At 45.1% G+C, this 22,837-nt stretch overlaps 1 protein-coding gene across 1 annotated transcript in view; it reads left to right on the forward strand.

Moving 5' to 3' along the window:
- The window catches only part of CLNK (cytokine dependent hematopoietic cell linker), an 82,898-nt gene extending 70,759 nt beyond the window's left edge, over window positions 1-12,139 (forward strand). Inside the window, exons 16-18 of the mRNA XM_040494505.1 lie at window positions 2,322-2,399; window positions 6,227-6,382; window positions 11,993-12,139. Coding sequence (XP_040350439.1) covers window positions 2,322-2,399; window positions 6,227-6,382; window positions 11,993-12,139 — 381 coding nt within the window. The remainder of the gene's footprint in view (window positions 1-2,321; window positions 2,400-6,226; window positions 6,383-11,992) is intronic.
- Window positions 12,140-22,837: the final 10,698 nt, after the last annotated feature.

Consider the following 22,837-nt stretch of genomic DNA (forward strand, 5'->3'; position numbering starts at 1 on the left):
ATATATATATAAACAGTTATATATATATATAGAGAGAGAGAGAGAGAGAGAACGGTTCTAAAAAGAATGAAATTCCCATACATGCTACAACATAGATGAACCTTCAAAACATCATGCTAAGTGAAATAAGCCAGACACAAAAGAATAAATCCATGAAATCCACTGCTATGAGGGCAGAATAGGCAAATTCATAGAGATGAGGTAGAATGGCAGTGGCCAGGGGCTGGGAGGTGGGGGGGAGGGGAGACGGGGAGCTGTTTAATCTGTCTAGAACTTCAATTCGGGATGATGACAAAGTTTTGCAGGGAGACAATGGTGATGGTTGCAAAGCAATGAGAATGTACTCAGTGTCACTGCATTATATACTTAAAATGGTTTAAATAGTGAATCTGATGCTATGTATATTTTGCCTCATTTTTAAAGTCCTTTTAACTCAAACAGAACAAAGCCATTAAATTATAGCAAGATCTCTTCACTCGCTAGTAGCTGTCAGCATAAGGATGGTTCTTCCATTACTGGGGAGGTTAGAAATGCCAGAGAGATATTAAGGACATACTAGAACAAGAATGAAACATCCCTCTTGAATTATCCAAAGGTCTAAAAAGACAACTGAAGGGGCTGCTTCTCCCCCAGGCATTTCTGACTTATTTAAGGCTGTGTTTGAGTCCCACCTAAACTCACCGGCCAGCACTCGGGACCACACCTGGACAAATAAGACCATAAAATCTCTAAGCACTTCCAGTTCGAAAAAGTAAATAAAATCAGAATAGATGAAATGCACTGAGCCCTGCTAAGCCCCTGAACTGGCTGACAAGCCTTCCAGAAGCAGCAGACCACTCTGTACGCTGGGAGCTCACACTTCTGAGGCAGACGGGGCTCTCAGGCTCCTTTCTTTCTGGATGGAGCCTGTCACATGGCTTGGCAGAAGGGGAGCAGAGCTGGTCCTGCCTCTGGGCCTTCCCAGTACCCACTCCCCACTGGGGGTAGGCACTCCGTAAGGGAACTTATTCCAAAGGGGGTCTCAAATAAGAGGTGACTTTGATCCCCAACTTGATGGAAGAGAATGGCAGGGCTGGGTGAGAGGAAAGGGGAAGGAGGGGGAGGGGGAGGGTTTCCGGGCAGCAGGGCTGGCTCATGCCAAGCCCTGAAGCTGTGTATGTCCAGGGAGCAGCAAACACATCTGGCTGGCCTGACCATGTCCTCATACTGGAGGGTGATAACCAGTGAGGTTGCACAGTTGGGCTAGAGTTAGCTCACGCCTCTCCCACCATGCACGCTTGGTGTACCCATTGTTGTATGTGCTGGGAGGACCAGAGGCGCTGAGACAACAAAGACCTGGCCCTTGCTGACCACGTGACAGGTGCCGACTTCCTGAGCCTGCTCCTTCCAGACACGCCTACGACACAGGATTGTGGCAGGGACGGATTGGGATAATGAATGAAGAATGGCCTTGGAGATGCTAGACTCATGCAGGGGATTGTTTGATGTTATTATCCTTGGATCCCAGTACAGGAATTGCAGATCTATGGCACAGCTCTCTGACCTCCCTTCCTTCTGTTGTGGTGCGTTTTATAATCAGAATAACTCAATTGGCATAATAATGTATCATGGTACAGGGAGAAAGCCGGACAGACTCAGGTCTACCACTTGTGACTTGAAGCGAGTGCTATAAAGATGCTCTCAGTCTGCACCGTTCCTTTCCTTCCCCTGCTTTTTTAAGCTTTTTTTTGTTTGTTGTTGAGAGAGAGGGAGATAGAGGGAGGGAGAGAATGAGTGGGGCAGGGGCGGAGAGAGAGGGGGAGAGGATTCCAAGGAGGCTCCGGGCGGCCAGCACGGGACCCAACGCAGGGCTCCATCCTACAAACCATAAGACCATGACCTGAGCGGAGATCGAGAGTCGGATGCTTAACTGACTCAGCCAGCCAGACACCCCTCCCCTGCTGTTTCTACAAGGACGAGGCCCGCACTGGCTTCACCAACGATACGCATCCAACCTTAATCAGCTTCCGCAGGGGCAGACTCACAACACAGTGGTAGACAGAGATTTCTTATCCATGTTGAGCGTGGTGCCGAAGGGCCTTCCTCAACACCTGGGGTGAAATTTCTGGCTCCTTTTGATGCAGACGGACTCTGTGTTGCCAGTTTGGTAATTCCTGTGTCCGTCTCCAGATCCAGGGATGGAATTTTTGTAGTGCGTGTTTACTATAAATCAAACTACGATTTGGCACGGGTGGAATGGAAGTACACTTTAGGTAATTGATTGCTTAAAATTAATACTTCCTTTTGACCCTAAACTACTCGTCATTTCACCTGCACCACAGGATGTCCCGCAAAACAACTGGTACGTTGGAGAGCACAGTCGCCAGGCAGCGGAAGAGGCATTAAGGAGGGAAAACAAGGTAACGCTTGCTGGAAAGCCCACCTCACTGTGTCTGCTGCCCTCGTACGGTCTTCTGATACTGCTCTGATGCACCGGCCTGTATCTCTCGGTGCTCAGGAGGTTGTCATTAAAAAGGGGACTCGGCTGTGTCACTGATTAGTCGTGACTGGCTCTCATTCCAAAATGTCTTTCGGTCCAGTTTTTATTATTATTATTATTATTATTATTGTTAAGTGAGAACAGTAAAAGCAGCCCTTGATTTGGGAGATCAAATGCGGAAGCTGGGGTGTAAATGGAGGTCACCATGGAAGGTGCCTTCCTTCTGCTTTCTTCCAAATTCATCTCGTTACCAAAGGTCTGCCCAAGGTACAGGTGAATCTTTATGTCTCCTGTCTTCAGGAAAGGTTCAAGGATCATGAATGCTGTGATAGGATACAATAGGTGATGCTGTACTAACCACCCAAGATCTCAGTCGCTTAGCACAGCAAAATAATTCTTGCTCACGTCCCTGGGCTAGAAAGGTTGGTGGGTTGACCCAGGCTGGTGAAGACCACAACTCGGTGTGTGCTCCCACCAGTCACATGCTGGCTCTTACCACAGCCTCTCAAAAGGAACATTTATCTCTGCTCATGCTTCCTTGGCCAAAGCAATTCATACAGCCAGGTCTACCTTCCAAGAGGATAGGGAAGGACAACCCCTTTTGACCAAAAGGAGAGGGGCACTGAAACACTTATGAGTAGATCAAATGACCACCACAACCATCATCACAAATAGCAAATAGTTATTAAGCAACTATTCTACTATGGGCAGAGAGCCCTACTCGATTGTGAGACTATCTCAAAAGTGATAGGGTCTCAAGAGTGATGCCACATTGAAACCTCTCCTCTGCTAACCAGTACAATGCTTGGTGTTGAATGAGGAAATACAAAAATGAACACATTCATTCATTAGTAAATGGGTCAGTTAATGATAGGTCCCCAATAAATTTTAATAAAATGTAGCTCTCAGGATTGATACTGTAAAATTAAACAAGATAAATTATATAGAAGTTTCTCGGGTAAATACAATAATGCCCCCTGACAAGAGGCCCACATCCTAATCCCCAGAACCTGTGAATACATCACCTTACATAGAAAAAGGAATTCACAGAAGTGATTAAATTAGGAATCTTGAGATGGGGACACTGTCTTGTATTATCTGAGTGGATTCAATGTAATCACAAGAATCCTATAAGACGAGGTAGGAATGTCAAAGTCAGATGTGGAGGCCGTGAGTCAAGGACCCCTGGCAGCCTCTGGAAGCCGGAAAAGGCAAGGAAATGGATTCTTCCTGAGAACCTCTAGAAGGAACTCAGCCCTGTGACCCCTAGATTTTAGCCTGGAAAAACCCATGTCAGAATTCAACCTCCAGAACTGGAGGAGAATCCATTGTTTTAGTCCGCAAAGGTCATGGTCATTTGTTACAGCAGCAGTAGGAAATTAAATGGTTGCTAACATAGTCTCCTGAAACTATTAGAAATAATTGGAACTATCTGATTGTCTAGGTGAGGAAACTGAGGCTAAACCAAGGTGTTGGTTGTAAAGGAAAAAGCGGCAGAATCTGTATTCAAGATCAGCGCTCTCTTCACAGAATCACAACTGCCTCTAGGAGCCATTTATAGTTCTTTACATTCAAATGGGGAGCCATAGGTGATGCCTTGGCTACAGGGTCCGCCCTTCCCTGTCCCTGGGGAATCCCACCATGGCTGACAGCTGCTGGGTACATGTGGGAACAGGCTGCCAACTCCGACCTTGCCTCTTCTTCTTGGCTATCGGTACCCAATGAGCCACAGTGCTCTCTGAGCCTGTCTCCCACCAGAAAAATTACTCTTAAAGACCTGCTTCCAGGAGCCGCTGCGTGGATGGTTCTAGAAGAGCAACATATACATCACATAATGTCCTTCCAGGAATATCTGGGCACTCCGGCAAAGCTCCTTTTGCTTCCCTTCTGCCTCCTCCCACAAAAGCACTGAGAAAAGAGAATCTCAGTTGGATAACTGCATATTTTCCTGTTCTGTTGGTCTCCGTTTTGTCAAAACGTGTTTCCAATTGATGACAGATAATTTCATTTAAGTTGCAAGATTGCCCAGATTCACTGTGACAAACTCATTGCAGAAGTTAAGATGATAAATCCAAAAATCAGTGACGTGTCTTGGCCTCCTGTCCCTTTCTGATCTTGGGCAGTGTTCTGTGCTCGAATCTTAAGGCTTCAATTACGGCTGAATGTTTGAGGCCGAACAAGTTCCAGAAAATTCCTCAATCCCACTTCACGTACTCAGAGGCTGATTCATTTAAAGAGCAAAGATTTGGGCTTAGCTTTTAGGCACTCTACTAATTAGCCTTGATGCATTCGTGGATTCACTTAAGCAATTAGACTCTATTTCCCTTACCTGTAAAATAGGAAGAAAATAACTTCTCACGCTTTATGTAAACACCGCGTGAAATAATGTGTGTAACATGCTTAGCATCGTGAGAGCGAGTCTCGACAAACCTTAGCTACCAGCATTATCACGTCACTAGTTTTTTTAGTATTATTTATAAATTTAATATACTAATAGTATTATTACATAATATGACAAGCATTGTTATCAAGATCTATAATACTATATTAGTTATCTGTAATATAGTTATAGATCTATAGATATAAAACATAGTCTGCATAGAGATAACTATATGTAACAGTCATAGGCATAAATTATTATATAGATCTATCTCTATAAAAAATAGTGCTGCACCCATCTAATTAGATGTAGCCTAATAGATCATTTGTACTCATCTACGTAAGAATCTGTGCAATTACAGCTAGAGACTTTTCAGCATGTCACCACAAAACCGAGTCTTGTCGGTGTGTTTCTGTTCGGGAGAATCGCTCCATTTCCCACCCATTTATGTCCAGACAGACGTTCATCCTGAGCATTTCCCCAGGATATACCTGGTCCCTGCAGTCTGCCTCTTCGCAGCCCTCAAGCCGTTTCACGCTAATGGACCTTTTTTTGGAAATTCTCCGTCTCCTCCCTTGGCTTCTGTCATACAGAAGCTTCTGGGTTTCCTCCTATCTCCCAGATATCTTCTTAATCCTTTTTTGCGTCCCCTCTTTCTTCCCCTGCACCTGCCTTCCCTTCACCTGAGGCTATGTTATCCCCTCCCTCACATATCTACTTGTGCTATCAATGACTGACGCCCCACCTCTCTTTTGGGGACCCTTGCCCTATATTGACATCTCCCGACCAGAGGCCCCACTTATTATGCTAAAAGCCTCTCCTGCTAAAGCCTGCAGTGGCTCCCACTGTCTCTACAATAACACCTGAGCATCAGGCAGAAGAGGAAAGATGAGAACATGGGCAGGAGAAGGAAGCCCCTCTGGGAGGGGAGGTGGAGGGCTGCTACTCCCTGCAGATGGGGCGGCCTGGGAAAATGCTGAGCGCCCAAAAGCAAGACAGTGCCCTTGAGAAACAGAGGCTTGGCTGAAGCCGAGATTCAGGAAACAAAATCCCTAAGGCAGGTCGGTGCATCTATCCATTGAACATCATACTAAGGTTGTAGGCATGGCATAGAGGACAGTCGGGGACGGTGGGAGATTTGGAAGAAGGGGATGTCATAATCTGACGGGTATAGTTTTCAGAAAACAAGACCCCTTGAACGTATTGACATTCGATAAATACTCATTGAAGTAAACTGAACCAAAGAACTGGTTTGCCAGAAAGAAAGCCATTTGGGAACTTCATACGCACAAGTGTCACTCTTGCCACCGCTGTTGGGGTGGGGTTCTGGCCTGCCTGACAAGAGGCCATTCTTCCTTCTGCTTCAGGATGGCACTTTCTTGGTCCGAGACTGTTCCACGAAATCCAGGGCAGAACCCTACGTTTTGGTGGTGTTTTATGGGAACAGAGTCTACAACGTGAAAATCCGTTTCCTGGAGAAGAATCAGCAGTTTGCCCTGGGGACAGGACTCAGGGGAGACGAGGTGGGTACAACCTGACAGCTTCCCTTTTCCAGACCAACGACAGCAAGGGGGTAGGTTGGGGGATGCCGGCCAAGCCATCAGTCGGTCGCATCCCCACGCCTGCTGGGATAGGAGAAAAGAGCGCCGCCCTGGAGGTGGAGACTGTAATTCCCTTCCAGCCCCTTCTACAAGCATCCCCGCCCACCTTACGCTTCAGCCCTCGGGGCCCCAGCCAATCCTGACCATTCCTGCACCCTCGCAAGGCTCTGGCCCATCAAAGAAAACTCACTTTGCAGGACACATCTCAGTTCTGCCTCCCGGGAGGCCTCCTCTGAAGCCCGTGTCGGTGTTAGGGCCACATTCCTTCCCTGTCCCAGGGCCAAATTCCCAGCGCAGACATCCTGACAACATCCGCCTGCATTAGGAACCCTTAGGTTTGTGTCTCCAAATTGAATGTGAGTTCCAGCACAGTATTCAGGGCCACGTTGAGCATGCCCCACATCAGTACGGGTCTGCTGGTAGGCGGCTGGGTGAGACAGTCCATGAGGGCATTCATGACAACTGTATAAATACAGAGAAGAAAGGAGATTGATTTGGGCTGAATGTGTTTATGGTAGTCCTGGTCTATCTGAATCACCTCGCGTTAACCCATAACATCTCCTTGACATAACAGTTGCTCCGACCTTCGAGGTAGGGAAACTGAGGCTCAGACAATTCCGTAAATGGCTAGAGACAAACGAAGAGTAAGTGAGAGGGCAGCTCTTCTTGGAAGGAAGGCGGGCAGGGAAGGGGATGGCAGGAAAGGGTAAGGTTCAAGTTCTGAGTCGCCATTGACTAAGAATGTGAGCTCAGGCCAGTGACGTAACTTCTCTGAGATTTGGTTTCTTCAAATGTCATGTTCTTTTCTTGTCTGGACTTCTCTAATTGGGTGATTCTCATTTAGCATCTCCAGACCTCAGTTGTATCTGTTGGTACGTATTACAGGCTGAATTTTGTCCCCCAGCTCTTCCAAATTCATATGTTGAAGACCTAACAGGTAGTACCTCAGAATATAACTGTATTGGGGTATTTTTTTTTAGTTTATTTCTTTTGAGAGAGAGAGAGAGAGAGAAAGCAGGGGAGGGACAGAGAGAGAGGGAGAGACAGAATCCCAAGCAGTGATATGGGGCTCGAACTCACAGACTGTGAGATCACGCCCTGAGCCGAAACCAAGCGTCAGACACAACAGACTGGAGCCACCCAGGCACCCCTGTAATTGGGTATTTAGAGCTAAGGTCTTTAAAGAGGAGATTATGGTAAAATGAGGTCATATGGGCGGGCCCAGATCCAATACGACTGGTGTCTCCACAAGAGGAGATAAGGACACAGACACGCACGGCTGTGAAGTCACAGCGAGGAGATGGCCGTCTACACACCAAGCAGAGAGAAGGAACCGATGTGCCCACACCTCGATCTTGGCCTCTCGGCATCCAGATCTGTGAGACGGTACATCTCTGTTGTTCAGGCGCCCCCACGCCTCTCTATCTGTGGTACTTTGTCACGGAGGACCGAGAAAACAAGTACAGCGTGAAAACAAAACTTTCACACAACTGCCCATTATTCTTCGCTAGAGATCAAAACGAGGAACATTGCTGGGGCTGCCAAAACGCATCAGGCAGGCAGGTATGTGGGAATCCTGTCGGCAGCTGTGTGAGGACTCCGGCTTATGGGCACCGGGGTGGCTCAGTCAGTGAAGCGTCCGACTTCGGCTCAGGTCACGATCTCATGGTTTGTGGGTTCGAGCCCCACGTGGGGCTGTCTACTGTCAGTGCAGAGCCCGCTTGGGGTCCTGGCTCCCTCTCTCTCTGCCCCTCCTTCACTCGCACGCTGTCTCTCTCTCAAAAATAAGTAAACATTAAAAAAATAAATAAAAGACTCCAGCTTAAACCCAGCGTCTGACCCAGAGCCCTTTTTTAGGAATCACATGTGCTGGAGAGTTGAGGTCAACACGGGCCTTTGCTGGAACCTGGGAAAGTTTTGACAGAAAGGAGAGCACGAGTGGATAGATAAATACATAAATCTTCTAAATGCAGCCATAATAAGAGAGTATTATGGCAAAGCTAGAGAGAAGTAGCCAATCTTCCCTTCGGGATTAAGGATTAGTGACTTAACTGAACGTTAACACCCTCCGAGCCGGCCAGGGGTTTAGCAAGCCCACGGTAAGGGTTAGTTATTATATTTTTCACCATTAATCCCGAGTCACTGTAATAACTGGGGTACAGCCCCCCTTAACTAGATGCCTGTGGTTAGCGAATATCCCGGCTCAGTTTCCCTCTGCCCTCTGTCTTCTTCCAGTTCATAGAACTGCTCACATTATTTTAAAAAGCTGTCTACGACTTTTAAATGCGCGGGACACCGCCCTGACGCGTAGGGAAATCACGCGCCCTGACGCGTGGGGCCCCTACCAGATGCTGTGTCCTTTGCTCTCTCACCTGGACCTCCAAAAACCTCTGGGAAGGACGCGTTCGTGAGCCCCTTTTACCAGACCTAAAGAGGTCACCGCTTCTTCCCCAGCATGCCACACTTTGGTCTGCCCGTAAAAGAGGAAACAGCGCGACCCAGGGATGGCATCCGAATAGCGTTTAATCAGATTGTCAGCCAGTTCACTGTCCCAGCAGGGAAGCAGTTACCATCTGTGACAGCCCAGATTAGACCGCCAGCTTCCAGGTGAGCTGTTCCAATTACGGTCACCAAGGACCCCTCAAGGATCCAAATGCCTATTTTAAGAAAACCCTTTTTGGGTTATTCTGGAATTTTCTCCTCCCATGCATTTCCCCCAAGCAAAAGCCTCCTTTTTCCTGTATTTATGTAACACTTACATATGTTTGCTGTGCACAGAAAGCAGCCAATGCCGTTAACAATTATGAAGTGGATCGATTTCATCCTCATGGTGACCCTGGGACTTAGGTGCCGCCAATATTTCCATTTAACAGACGGTGACACGAAGACAGAAATGTTAAGTAACCACCACCACCACCACCCCCCGCCCCCGTCACAGCAGGTACACGGCAAGGCTGGGGTTCATTTCTCATCCTGCATAACTATTCATATGGTCTCAGATAACATCGTGACCAAACGCAAACAGTCCCCAGCCTCCTTGAAAACAGCCCAGAACGTGGGTGGAAGAATAGTTAACACTTTTCTGGAAGCTTCCTGCGTGCCAGGCACTGGGTGAGAAGTGAGACTTTACACTGGTTCTTCCTGCCCGTCCTCCCAGCGAACGGGCACTGGCACAAGGCTGGGACGGTCTAGCTTGCCCTCAGCTCCCTCCTGCACCCCTCCATGCGTGGGCACCCCAGCCTGGCTGGGGGAGACTCTCCCAGCTTTACAAAAGGAAGAAAGAATTGGGCACAGTAAGGCTGTGCTGAGTGCAGGCTAGTCACTAGCTACTTCACCTGGGGCTCGAATGAAGAATGAGGGTCTTAGTCCGACTCTGGAGGAGAAAGGTAACGAGATACAGGGACTTCAGGGGCAATTTTGGTTTTGCGTGGCTGTGGGGCTGTCTTGCAAACCTTAGAACTGAACCACACATCCAATGCAGCAACGCCTGTCTCCAGGGAGTTATTACATGTAAGATGAGATGATGTAAACAGAGTGCCGAACTCATAAAGGGCAGGTGTTTCGTCGGTATGGGTTTGCATCGTAAATGATTCCCCAAAGCCCCTGCATCAGGCCTGTGCGCCCGGGCAGAGGTGAGGTGCAGCTCTCCCCGGGGCGTGGGGGGCTGCAGGGGACGCCTGGACGAGGCCCCAGAAAGCGAGCACAGAAGGCGAGCAAACCCACGCGCATCTGCCAAGAATAAGCCTGGGAAGGTCCATTTTACTGCAGATTAGGTATGTGCATCGTCCTGTTAGCCACGTGGCTAGAAACTCATGTCTGAATTCAGATTTCGGAAAGACCCATCGCCTTCACTCTCTGGGGCCTGTAACCAAGTACTGCAAACTTGGTGGCTTAAAACAACAGAAATGTGGAGCACCTGGGTGGCTCGGGGGGTTGAGCGTCCGACTTCGGCTCCGGTCATGATCTCACCGCTCGTGGGTTTGAGCCCCGCATCAGGCTCTGTGCTGCCAGCTCGGAGCCTGGAGCCTGTTTCGGATTCTGTGTCTCCCTCTCTCTCTGCCCCCTCCCCTGCTGACGCTCTGTCTCTCAAAAGTAAATAAACATCTTTAAAAAATGTACTCTCCTGCGATTCTGGTGGCCAGACACCTGAAATCAAAGTATCGGCGGGGCTTCTGGACACTGAGGGAGGGATCCTTCCTTGCCTCTGTCAGCTTCCGGTGGCTCTGGGCGATCCTGGGCTCCTTGGCTTGTGGGCCACATGGCTCTGATCTCTGCCTCCGTGGTCACACTGTCTCTTCCTCTTCTCTGAATGAATCCCCATTCTGGGGACACAGAGTCCCTGCCGGCCAGGGAGACCCTGCTAATCTGTGCCCATCTATGCATGTACCTGAGCAGGGGTGAGGCTGGAAATATTTAGCAACTGGTAGAACCCCAGCCCTGGCCAGAGAGGCACCTGCCATTAATAACCTGAGGAACTTCATCTGCTGCCAGACACGAGCCCTGCACCTAAGTCTAGAAATCACGTTTGTCAACATCTCCATGAAAGCTCATAGAAGGGAGCAATTTCCATCACCAGACCATTCCCTGAAGTTTGCTTATTTATTTAGAGGGGGAAGGGGCAGAGAGAGGGAAAGAGAATCCCAAGCAGGCTCTGCACTGTCAGCACTGAACCCGCCGCGGGGCTCGAGCTCACAAACCATGAGATCATGAGTGGAAATCAAGAGTCGGCAGACGCTTAACTGACTAAGCCACCCGGGTTCCCCAACCTGATAAACTTTAAAAACTAGTAGAGACAAACAATGAGCCCATGAGCTTACGGCTTCTCGTTTCTTCCGTCTGCTGCTCTGCTTGTCTTGTCTTGTCTTCTCTCTTGTCTCTTGTCTTCTCTCACTCCTATGCGTGCACCCAAACAGCTTTACTTACCTTCCTGGCAGTCCACCATTGCCTACAGCTGGTATATAGGCCAAACACAAGAGGTGTAAACAAATTTTTTTTTATTTGATTTAATGTTTATTTATTTGAGAGGAGAGAGAGACAGAGACAGAGCATGAGCAGGGGAGGGGCACAGAGAGAGGGAGACACTGAATCCGAAGCAGGCTCCAGGCTCTGAGCTGTCAGCACAGAGCCTGATGTGTAAACAAATTTTTTAAGACCTAATATTAGGATGACATTTGCTCTCCTCCCGCTCACTTTTGGTCTCCCCAAGCACCCTGCTCTCCCTTGTTAGTTTATCATTTTTATCTCTCATCCTTCCAGAGCTGGCTTTCCCCATTCTTTAAAAAAACCAACAAACAAACAAACAAAAAAACACTTTATGACACTCCTTCACAATTCAAAGTATATATATATAATATATTTTATATATTTATATTAATATATTTTATATATCTCTATATTATATATAGATATTATATATATATATATATAAATTGAATTAACTTCTTCTCTAACTAAAATGAAGCATCTAATTCTGTGCTTTAACCCACAGACACAAAAGCTATTTACATTTTCATTAACTTTTCTGTGTTTCAGAAATTTAATTCGGTGGAAGACATGATCGAACACTACAAGTATTTTCCCATCGTACTAATTGACGGGAAAGATAAAACTGGAATCCGCAGGGTACAATGCTACCTAACACAGCCGCTCTCCTTCAGCAGATGCTTCTCGCCGTGGTAGCCTGGGCTCTGTGTTCTCTCCGGTTCAGGGGATCCGATGCCTCCACCCATTTTCCAATGATTTCAAAAGATGACGTTCTGTGGCTTCGAGGGATCACTTCCTTGACCTCGGAGAAAAAGAAAAACCTTTTACCATGGAAACTGGAAACTCAATCTCGGTTTCGAAAGTTCAAGCCACAGAAGAAATATCTATAAGAAGCAAAAAAATACAAACTGGCTTTTAAAAGCGTATCATCCAAAGAGAAAACTGTAAATGTGGTCCTCGTGCCTATGTCACAGATGAGAAATAAAGGTGACAAGAAGGTTTGCTGAAATATTTGCCATTTGCACAGGACAGATCTATGTGAGACTCCCAAGTTTATGCTCTTTATAGGCCCTGCCCCTGCCTTTATTTCTGGAGTGGTAGGACTTGTGACTTTAGATTTTTGAGATTCCTCAGGCTAAAGATCTTGGTGAACGTAAGCTCTATTGTATTTGTGATCCTGGAAATTCAAGTGTCCGGACGACTGTAGTAGAAAAGGAGACTGCTTGTGAATATCACCTGGAGGAAATCAGAAATGCTCTTTCTGGAGGAAAGCAGAAATGCTCTGGTGTGAAATGGCCATGGCCCAGACTCCAGGACTCTGTGTCGAGTGGCTTGGAGACAAATGGAATTCACAGATTCGTAGTCAGGGAGTAAGCTGAAGTCTGAGTGAAAGTTCAAAAAAATTTCTTTTTAATTCCCATGGTGGACTTCCCTTCAAAGGAAGAGAACCGTCCTCAGATAAGTGTGACCCTGAAGGAAGATTGCACGCCTCCTGATATTGTCACCTCCTAAGGCTAAGAGGATCTTATTTGATTGCCATTTTATAATACAGACGAGGAAAAGAGGCTCAGAACGGTTACTGATCTCACTCCGTGTAGGAAGAGAGCCCACATTTTTATCCATTTCGCCTGGCTCCTTCCAAGCACACCTTCCCAGGTACATTCCCTGTAGAATTGAACCATCAAGTTGAAAAGCTAAATTAAGGAGAGAGAAACAATCTGAAAATACAGATTTACCCACATGAAAATGTATAAATAACTAAACTCTTTAGTGAAGTAAGTTAAAAGAGAGAGCTCTGGGTGAAATGAATACACATAATGACTTCAAATGTTTTCAAAGCCTGTACGTGAAATTTATGGAATATTTATGCAGTGGTAGCTCTAACGCAGAAGTCAAGTCAAAAATAGAATTAGAAGGGGAGAGATAACAATGGAAACAACACAAAACCATGCTGCGGATCATCTCATCTGAAATAGCAGCCAAGGAGTGCCCTTAAAGGGGCCCCGACCATCCACCTACCAACAAGAGAGCACAGGCTCTCTGCTTTCCCAAGGTCAATGGGAAGCAATGCCTCTGAGTCAGGGCAGGAGCATTTGATGAAGAAGCTCCTTGTCAGTTAGAGCTCTTGATACTCAACTGAGCCTACCTTCAAGTGCGCCCGCACAGGATAGCACATGAACCAAGAAGCAAGAGTGTCTAGCCCGGGGCTTGGCTACTTCAGGAGCAGACTGCTCAGAACTGAAGGCAGTGTGGTTGTTGCTTGCGCTCAGCTGGACCTCCAGGCTGGCGTGGAAACAGGCTGTGCAGAGGCCACAGCTCTTGTGCAGGAAGAATCAGACCCTCCTTCTATAAAGCTATGGGGAGACGGTGGAGAACTCTGATTTGTAGCTCAGAGCCTGGAACCTGCTTCAGATTCTGTGTCTCCCTCTCTCTCTGCCCCTCCCCTGCTCGTGCTCTGTCTCTCTCTCTGTCCCTCTCAAAAATAGATAAACATTTAAAAAAAAGAAGAAGAAATTAGCCATCTTAAAATAAAAATCCCACAATGCTTATACATAGGGAAATCTCTGGAAAGAAAAATACAAAATATTGGCAGGGTTGCTTTTAAGATGATTAGGGTTTGATGTTAGTTGGGTCTTCTGGAACTCAGATGCCAAGACAGGAGTTAGACGTGCAAATATTTATCGGAGGTAATGCCTGAGAAAGATAAAGGGGAGAAAGAACAGGACGAGGCAGGGAGAGCCTTCAGGCTGTGATGTGGTCTGATCTCTTATGAGAAGGGAGAGGGAAGGAGGGAGACATGAGTAGGAAAGCCATCCAACCGAAACGCAGCCCTGGCAGAGTGCTGGCCAGTCCAGCGGTACGATCCAGCGCAAATAGTGCCCATAGTGGAGACAGTCCCATGTGGGGCAGAAATGGCTAGGTCCTAGTGCAACACCATGTAAGTCATTGCCAGAGGCTGCCCAGGAAAAACACAACCTTCAGCTACCATGGGAGATCCAGAAGGCGCTGCAGCAGGAGGCTGTTGGACAACTCACTGATCAGCAACTTCTTGTTTCAAGAGCGAGCCAAGTGGCTCGCCACCATGCCTGCCACAGTGACTCTGGTTCTCGGCGTTAACGGTGATAAGGACATATTGCTTGTCATAGATTACTGAATAGTAAGGATATATAAATTTCAATTGTATTTTGTTCTTACAGCAGTTTTGTAAAGAAGGCAGGACAGGTATTCTTAACCCATCGTATAATTGAGGACACTGTATCTCCTTGGCCCAAATCTTACAGTGACATAGTTATGGCTGAACCAGTGTCTTCATACACAGTGCTATTCTGTGTCTAGCTGCCTACTGGATCTGTATTCAAAGTTCGATGATTTGGGTGTGCCTGGCCCAAATTCCCAAGGGGGTTCATCTCTCTTCAACTAGTATTTCATTTGCAATTGAAAAGTGTCACTTGATTCCTAGGCTCAATAGAGGAGGGAAATCTTAGCTTTATCTGATTATAGCATCTATGCATTCAAGACATTTCTTTGACTGAATAACTATCATTCTGGGTCAATTTCTATCTCGCTCATCTTTAATAATACCTCGCTGTAAGCACTTGTTTCTATAGTGCATATGCATTCATTGCTAAGCACTCTTGAGACCGTTGCGATTCTAGTGGTGAATTAAAGGGCAGAAACAGACGAGTAAGAACCCAACAAATAAGATAATCTACTTTACTGTATTTCCATTTTAATACTTATCACTGAGTGTTTGTCTGTGAGGCCAACGTTAGATATGTTGATGAAGCTTACTTGAGATGGTTTTTAAAAGTTTTGAACCAGAAGATTTTAAATTTTTCCAGTATTACTCAATGGAAAATTCGCCCACATGGGTATATGCCTGTGGGAGAGGATGTGGGGGTGTGGCTTGTGAGTGTGTTTGAGTAACTACATCAGAGCTGAAGTCGGTTAAGTCTTCTGTGCTGATGACACAGAAGAATCACATTTTACCCCATGGTGAAGTTTAGCCCATTGTCATGTGTACACACATAAACACATTTTTATAAGATGGTCTGTATTGTATCTGATTAGCATTATATTTGCGCATCCATTTTTGTATCCTAATATTTGTCCTAGCTAAGCACATTTACTTTCTTTTGAACATTCATGATTTATAGCTGCTCTAAAATAAATGAAAGCAAACACGTAATTAAATGTCATAGTATATCTGTAACTGAGGGTTAGAGAAAAGATTCAAAATATAGTTTAGTTTTGTTCATTGCATGCCATGCCCTAGCAGCCTTAAAGCCCTTTTGAAGTCATAGTTAGGATAAACCTATGCCAAAATTTCTAAAACAATTTTTGACATATGAGCATTAGCCCACACTAAATCTGGGGACTAAAGATGAAAAATACCTAATCCCTGTGGGCTAAGGGTCTGGCAAGCAAGACACACACGTCATTAAAATCGTGCAACAGAGAATAATACATTTGCTAATTCTCTCCCCTGTGCCACCACTGTATTCGGAGACACATTGCACTGGACGCATGGGGTGGGCGCAGGGAGACTTACCGAGGGGAGACGTTCAAGCAAAGAGTTGAAGGATAGCCCTAGAACCCAAGCTTTAGAGGTACAAATACTTTGTCTATTTCTGAACACTCCTCTCTTTAGGGCTCTATTCTAGACCATGCTTTTTTTTTTTTAATGTGTATTTATTTTTGAAAGAGAGAAACACACACACACACACACACACACACACACACACACACACAGTGTGAGTGGGGGAGGGGCAGAGAGAGAGCAAGACACAGAATCTGAAGCAGCCTCTGGGTCTGAGCTGTCAGCACAGAGCCCAACGCGGGGCTCGAGCTCACAAGCGATGAGATCATGACCTGAGCCAAAGTCAGACGCTTAACCGACTGAGCCACCCAGGCACCCCTACTCCAGGCCATTCTTGGCAACTGTTAAACAATGGCTACCTAGCTAATGGGTGCAAGAACACAACAGAATCAGCATCCCAGTGGGGAAAAGACAGATGATCTATTAAGTGGTTCTGGGGAAATGTGTTCACCATACAGGAAAAAAAAAAAAAAAAAAATACAACTATGTACCTACTTCAGGTAACATACAAAAATAAAATCTCCATGGATCAATGGCTAAAAGTGAAAAGAAAACTTTAAATCAAGTACTATATTTTCTTCTAGTAAAATTTTATGATTTGGGGATAGGAAAAGAGTTCCTAAACCACATGGGAACATGAGGCATAAAGGGAAAGACTGATAGATTCATTACACCAAAGCTTAAAAGGTTTGCAAAAAGTCAGACAGAGTCACAAGGCATTTAAACAACTCAACCGAAGTATGAGCAAAGAATATAAACAAACCATGCACACACAAAATGAAAACTCTTAAGCCTGGAAGACGCCCAGAACTGCCATCCTAACCGGACCGTGATGGAAGTGACACAGATCGCGAGAGACGCCATCAGGGAATGGAGCTATCTTTAAGGATAAATGATGTGAAACCTAATGGAGCAGAGCTGGTGATGGAAACCTGGCTCCCTTGGTCCCCAACTGCATAGCTGGACGGTGACCCACACGAGGCAGATCTTAGCCAGAATGCTTAAAGAGAGGCCAGAGGCTTAGAGAGTGGGCAACCTCCTTGAGAATGGCCAGTGGGCTTCCTGTCTGCACACGGACAGAACAAAATAGGCAAATGAAAGCTAGACCATTCCTCTGTGCTCACTGAGGGGCTTGTTGAAGCCAAGGGCAGTTACGCAGGAGCCTCCCCTGGCACGCCCAGGCTTCATGGCCATCCGACAGCTACTTCCAAAACAGGGGCTGGAGAAACATTAGTTAAAATCACAATTACAGGGACGCCTGGGTGGCTCAGTGAGTCGAGCATCAGGCTCTTGATTTTGGCTCAGGTCACGATCTCACCGTTCACGGGACCGAGTCCTGCATCAGGCTCTGTGCTGACAGCGTGGGGCCTGCTGGGGATTCTCTGTCTGTCTCTGTCTCTGTCTCTGTCTCTCTCTCTGACTCTCCCCCGCTTGTACTCTCTCTCTCTCTCTCTCTCTCAAAATTAATAAACATTTTAATAAATAAATATAAATAATTACATAACCCTCTCCACCCATCAGATTGGTCAAAATTAAAGACTTCACATAATATCAAAAGCTGGTGACGCTCTAAAGTAAAATTTCTCAACTACCGGTTGGACCATGAATCAGTACAGTGCCATGGAAAGCAATTTAAAAATAGTAAAATATAAAAGGTATGACCCACTGCAGTAAGAATTCCAATTAAAACGTGACTAAATCTGAACTTCACCTTTCTCTCTGGAAACCCCATGATAATGACAATAGAGAAAATGAAAGTCGAGAACATGTGATAAAGGGAATGGAGGAAAACGATGGCAGAAGAGGGACATCAACAAAATTGGGGGTGAGGGAAACTATAAGGACAATAGTAACTGAGCTAACAAAACAGAAAAAGCTAAAATGTAAGCCTGCTAGGAGGAAATTCCACAAAAAAAAAAAAAAAAATCAAGCAGGTTCCCATTATAAAAATCTGGAAAGACTTAGAAATTGGAGTCACTAGTTACCCTTAAATGCTGGTAAAGGGTCTGGAGTGCAAAGGGGATTCACTGATGGCCATTAGGAGAATCCATTATGACCAACACCTCTCCCCTGGGAAATCAGCAGCTTCCTCAGCCAGACCCTCTCACCCTGGTGGCCATCCAATCCGGAGCATACCTGCAGAAAATATTTAGAAGGAGGCACAGAGGATCCTGCTGAAAATGGGAGGCGTGTGCTGTCCTGAAACACAGGGTTTAAGTTAAAGTTTCATTCCCAATGTTTATAACTACAACCCGTTTAAGCCCTTGGTTCCCAGGAGAAGCAGACAGAATGACAGCCCTAGACGGAGGGAGCAGAGTAATTTGCTACAAATAGGAGCAGGTGCTGGTCCCCAGCAAAGAGGAGATCCCCACCCCACCGTGCTACAGTGCACACCCAGGCGCAAACAAGTTCCAGCTAGCGTTCTGTGCCTCGCTCTTAAATACAGTCAAGACCTTGGAGGAGACCTTCTAACGTGAAAGACATTAAACAAAACCTACAAACCAGATAAAGGGTCGGCGGGGGAGGGGGGGGGAACCCAAGGGAAAAATACACTGTGGGATGCTGAAGAAAACTACAAAGAGAATAGTGAATATGACCAGAGAGATATAACACTGAATCCATGAAATATGAACAGAACGCTGTTGAGATAAATATTCAGAAGCCAAAACCAAGAACACTAAAAGGGAAAAAAAAATCAGCAAAACCACAATGATAGTTGGAAATTTTAACACACATCTCTCAGAAACTGATTAAGTGAGCAAAAATTACTAAAGCTACATGGGGCGTCTGGGTGGCTCAGTCGGTTGAGCGTCCAGCTTCAGCTCAGACATTGTTTGAAAAAATCAAACATAATTGATTCAGGAGCTGAAGCTCCTATGCCTGGGTGACAATGTAATGTGGAAAACCAGAGACTCTTGCTTGGGAGGAGGTGGTCAGAAGCAGACTGCTGAGGCTGCTGTTGCAGGGTCTTCGCAGGAACTCAGAGGTGACTGGACCTACTGAAGTATCTTGAACAATTTTCCAGTTAGTATACGTGTGGTTGTGCTACTAACACCCTTGTTCTTCAAGCTGCCATACGTATCCTTAAAATAAAGTTTTATTGACAAAATAAAAAACACTCAACAAAGAAAAGCCCAGGACCAGATGTCTTCTCCACTGGAGAATTTTACCAAACATTTCAAGAATAATTAACCCGAATCTTCCTCAAACTCCTCCAAAGAACTGAAGAGCTGGGCACATTTCCACACTTCTCCCCGAGGCCAGAATTACTCTTATATCAAAGCCAGACAAAGGCACAAAAATAAAAGAAAACTAAAGACTGATATGCATGATGAATATTGATGCAAAAATCCTAAACGAAATACTAACAAACTTCACAAAGCAGCACATTAAGAGATTATATACCAGAAGGAAGTGGGATTTCTACTCGGAACGCAAGCACTGTTCAACATACGGAAATCGGTAAATGTAACACACCACATTAACAGAACAAAAGGCAAAGCCCACGTGATCTTCTCAACAGATGCAGAAAAGGCTCTTGATGAAATTCAACACTCTTTCATAATAAAAAGAATTTTTTAAAAAGCACAACACAATGGATACGGGAGGAAAACTGCCTTAACAGATGACAAGCCCATAGCAGACATCACACTCAACTGTAAGAGACCGAAAGCTTTTCCTCTAAGAGGAGAAACAAGGCAAGGATGCCAACTCTGGCCACTACTGTTCGACAGAGTACTGGAAGTCCTAGACAGAGCATCACCCAAACTAGAAAGGAAGAAGTATATTATCTCTGCTCTCTGATGACATGATCTAATATGAAAAAAAAAGAAAAACCCTAAAGATTTCACACGCAAGGAAAAAACCTATTAAAACTCATTTAGCAAAAGCTGAAAGGTACAAAATCAACATTCAAAGGTCAGTTATATATATTTCTATATACTAATAATGAAACATTTGAAAAGGAAATTTAAAAACAATCCCATTCATGATAGTAGCAAAAAGAATAAAATACTTACAAAAAAAACTAACCAGGGAGGTGGCAGGCTTGTATGTCAAAAATGACAAAATATTGGGGCACCTGGGTGGCTCAGTTGTTTGAGGGTCTGATTCTTTATTTCAGCTCAGGTCACGATCTCACAGTTTGTGAGTCCGAGCCCCTCACTGGGCTCTGTGCTAACAGTGCGGAGCCTGCTTGGAATTCTCTCTCTCTCACTCTCTCTCTCTGCCCCTCCCCAGTTCATGCACACACACACATTCTCTCTCTCTCTCTCTCTCTCTCTCTCTCTCTCTCTCTCTTTCTCCCTCTCTCTCTCTCTCTCTCAAAATAAATAAACATTTAAAAAGAACAAGATATTGCAAAAAGAAATCAAAGGAGATACAAATAAATGGAAAGATACCCTGTGTTCATGGATTCGAAGACTTGATATTGTTCAAATGTCCATACCACCCAAAGCCATCTACAGATTCAATGTAATCCCTATCCAATGCCATTTTTTTGTGGAAATAAAAGAAAACCCATCCTAAAATTCATATGGAATCTCAAGGGATCCAGAACAGTCAAAGAAATCTTGAAAAGGAAAAAGTTGGAAGCTTCACACTTTATGCTTTCAAAACATGCTACAGAGCAACAGTAATTAAGATGGTGTAAGCACTGCCACAAAGACATATCTATACACCAGCAGAACAGATAGAGAGCCCAAAATAAAGCCTTGAATATATGGCCAAATGATCTTCAACAAGAGTGCCCAAACTACACATTGGGCAAAGGACGCTTTGTTCAACAAACGGTGTTTGGAAAACCAGATATCCGTGTGCAAAAGGATGAAGTTGGGTCCTACCTTAGACCACATACAAAAATGAACTCAAAATGGATTACAGACCTAAACAAAAGATCTAAAATGATACACCTCCCGTAAGAAAATGTAGGAGAAAGCCTTCAGGACATTGCACTTGACAATGATTTCTTGGAGTTGACACCAAAAGCACAGGCAACAAAAACAAAAATTAACAAATGCGACTACATCAAACTCAAAAACTTCTGTGCAGCCAAGGAAGAATCAAGAGAGCAAATAGGCAACCAATGGAAGGGGAAACATATTTGCAAACAACATATATCTGAGAAGGCATAAGTATCCAGATTATACAAAGGACTCCTACAACTCAAAACAACAACAACAACAAACAAACAAATAACCTGATTAAAAAATGAGTAGGGGCTCCCGGGTGGCTCAGTCAGTTAAGTGTCTGAGCTCAGCTTGGGACATGATCTTATGGTTCGTGGGTTCGAGCCCCACATCAAGCTCTGCTGACAGCTCGGAGCCTGGAGCCGGCTTCAGATCTGTGTCTCCCTCTCTCTCTCTCTGCACCTCCCCTGCTCACACCCTTCTCTCTCTCTCTCTTCTCTCTCTCTCTCTCAAAAATAAACATTAAAAAAGAATTTTTTAAGTGGGTAAAGGGCTTGAACCGATGTTTCTCCAAAGATATACATTCTCCATTCTCCAAATAGATATACATGGAAAGATGCTCAATATCACTGATCATTAGAGGGATTCAAATTAAAACCTCACACTTGTCAGTATGCTTATTAAAAATAAATAAATAAATAAACAAACAACAGAAAGTGACAAGTGCTAGAGAGGTTATGGAGAAATTGGAACCCTGTGCCCTTCTGTTTGTGGGAACATAAAATGGTTCCACTGCTGTGAAAAACAGTGTCGAGTTTCCCCCAGAATATTAAAAACATAATTACCGTATGATCAGCAATCCCACTTCTTGGTGTATATCCAGAAGAACTGAAAAACAGTATCTCAGAGACACATGCACACACACTCACTGCAGTGTTATTCAAAATAGTTAAGAGGTGGAAGCAACCTAAATGTCCATCAACAGATGAATGAATAAAGACAATGTGGTATATCCATACAATGGAATATTACTGAGCTTTCAAAAGGAAGAAAATCATGTCGTATTGTACAACATGGATGAACCTCAAGGACATTAAGTTAAACAAACCAGGCATAAAAAACACAAATACCACGCAAGATTCCACTTGTATGAGGTACCTGAAGTAGTCAAACTCATAGAAACAGAAAGTAGAATGTGGTTACCAAGGGCTGAGGGGGAAGAGGAAATGGAGAGTTGATGTTTAATGAGCATAGAGTTTCAGTCTTGCAAAATGAAAAAGTTCTAGAGATCTGTTGCACAAAGACGTAGAAATAGGTAACACTACTGCTCTGTATACTTGAAACTGGTTAAGACTAAGTTTTATGTGATATGCTTTGACCACAATTTTTTAAACTGTATTTATTTACTTTGAGAGAGACAGGGCCAGCACAAGCAGGGGAGGGGCAGAGAGAACGGGGGTGGGGGAGAGAGAATCCCAAGCAGGCTCCATGCTGCCAGTGCAGAGCCCGACGTGGGGTTCAAGCTTACAAAACCGTGAGATCACGACCTGAGCCGAAACCAAGAGTCAGACCCTTAACTTATTGAGCCACCCAGGGGCCCAACTTTTACCACAAATGTAAAAAAAAGCAATTGGCAAAATGTGTGCGTCTCCGTGTGTATATCCGGCAATACATATAATAAAGTAGGACTTATCCTAGGAAAGCCATGTTGGTTTACCACTTGAAAATCAATGTAATTTTCCACATTAACAAACAAAGTGAGGAAAATGATTTGATCATCCCAGTAAATGTAGAGAAAGCATTAGAAAATAATTTACTACTGGGGCGCCTGGGTGGCTCAGTTGGTTAAGTGTCCAACTCTTGATTTCAGCTCAGGTCATGATCTCA

The sequence above is a fragment of the Herpailurus yagouaroundi genome, unplaced genomic scaffold, assembly GCF_014898765.1.
Source record: "Herpailurus yagouaroundi ecotype Mexico unplaced genomic scaffold, PumYag 28, whole genome shotgun sequence".
Taxonomy (NCBI): domain Eukaryota; kingdom Metazoa; phylum Chordata; class Mammalia; order Carnivora; family Felidae; genus Herpailurus; species Herpailurus yagouaroundi.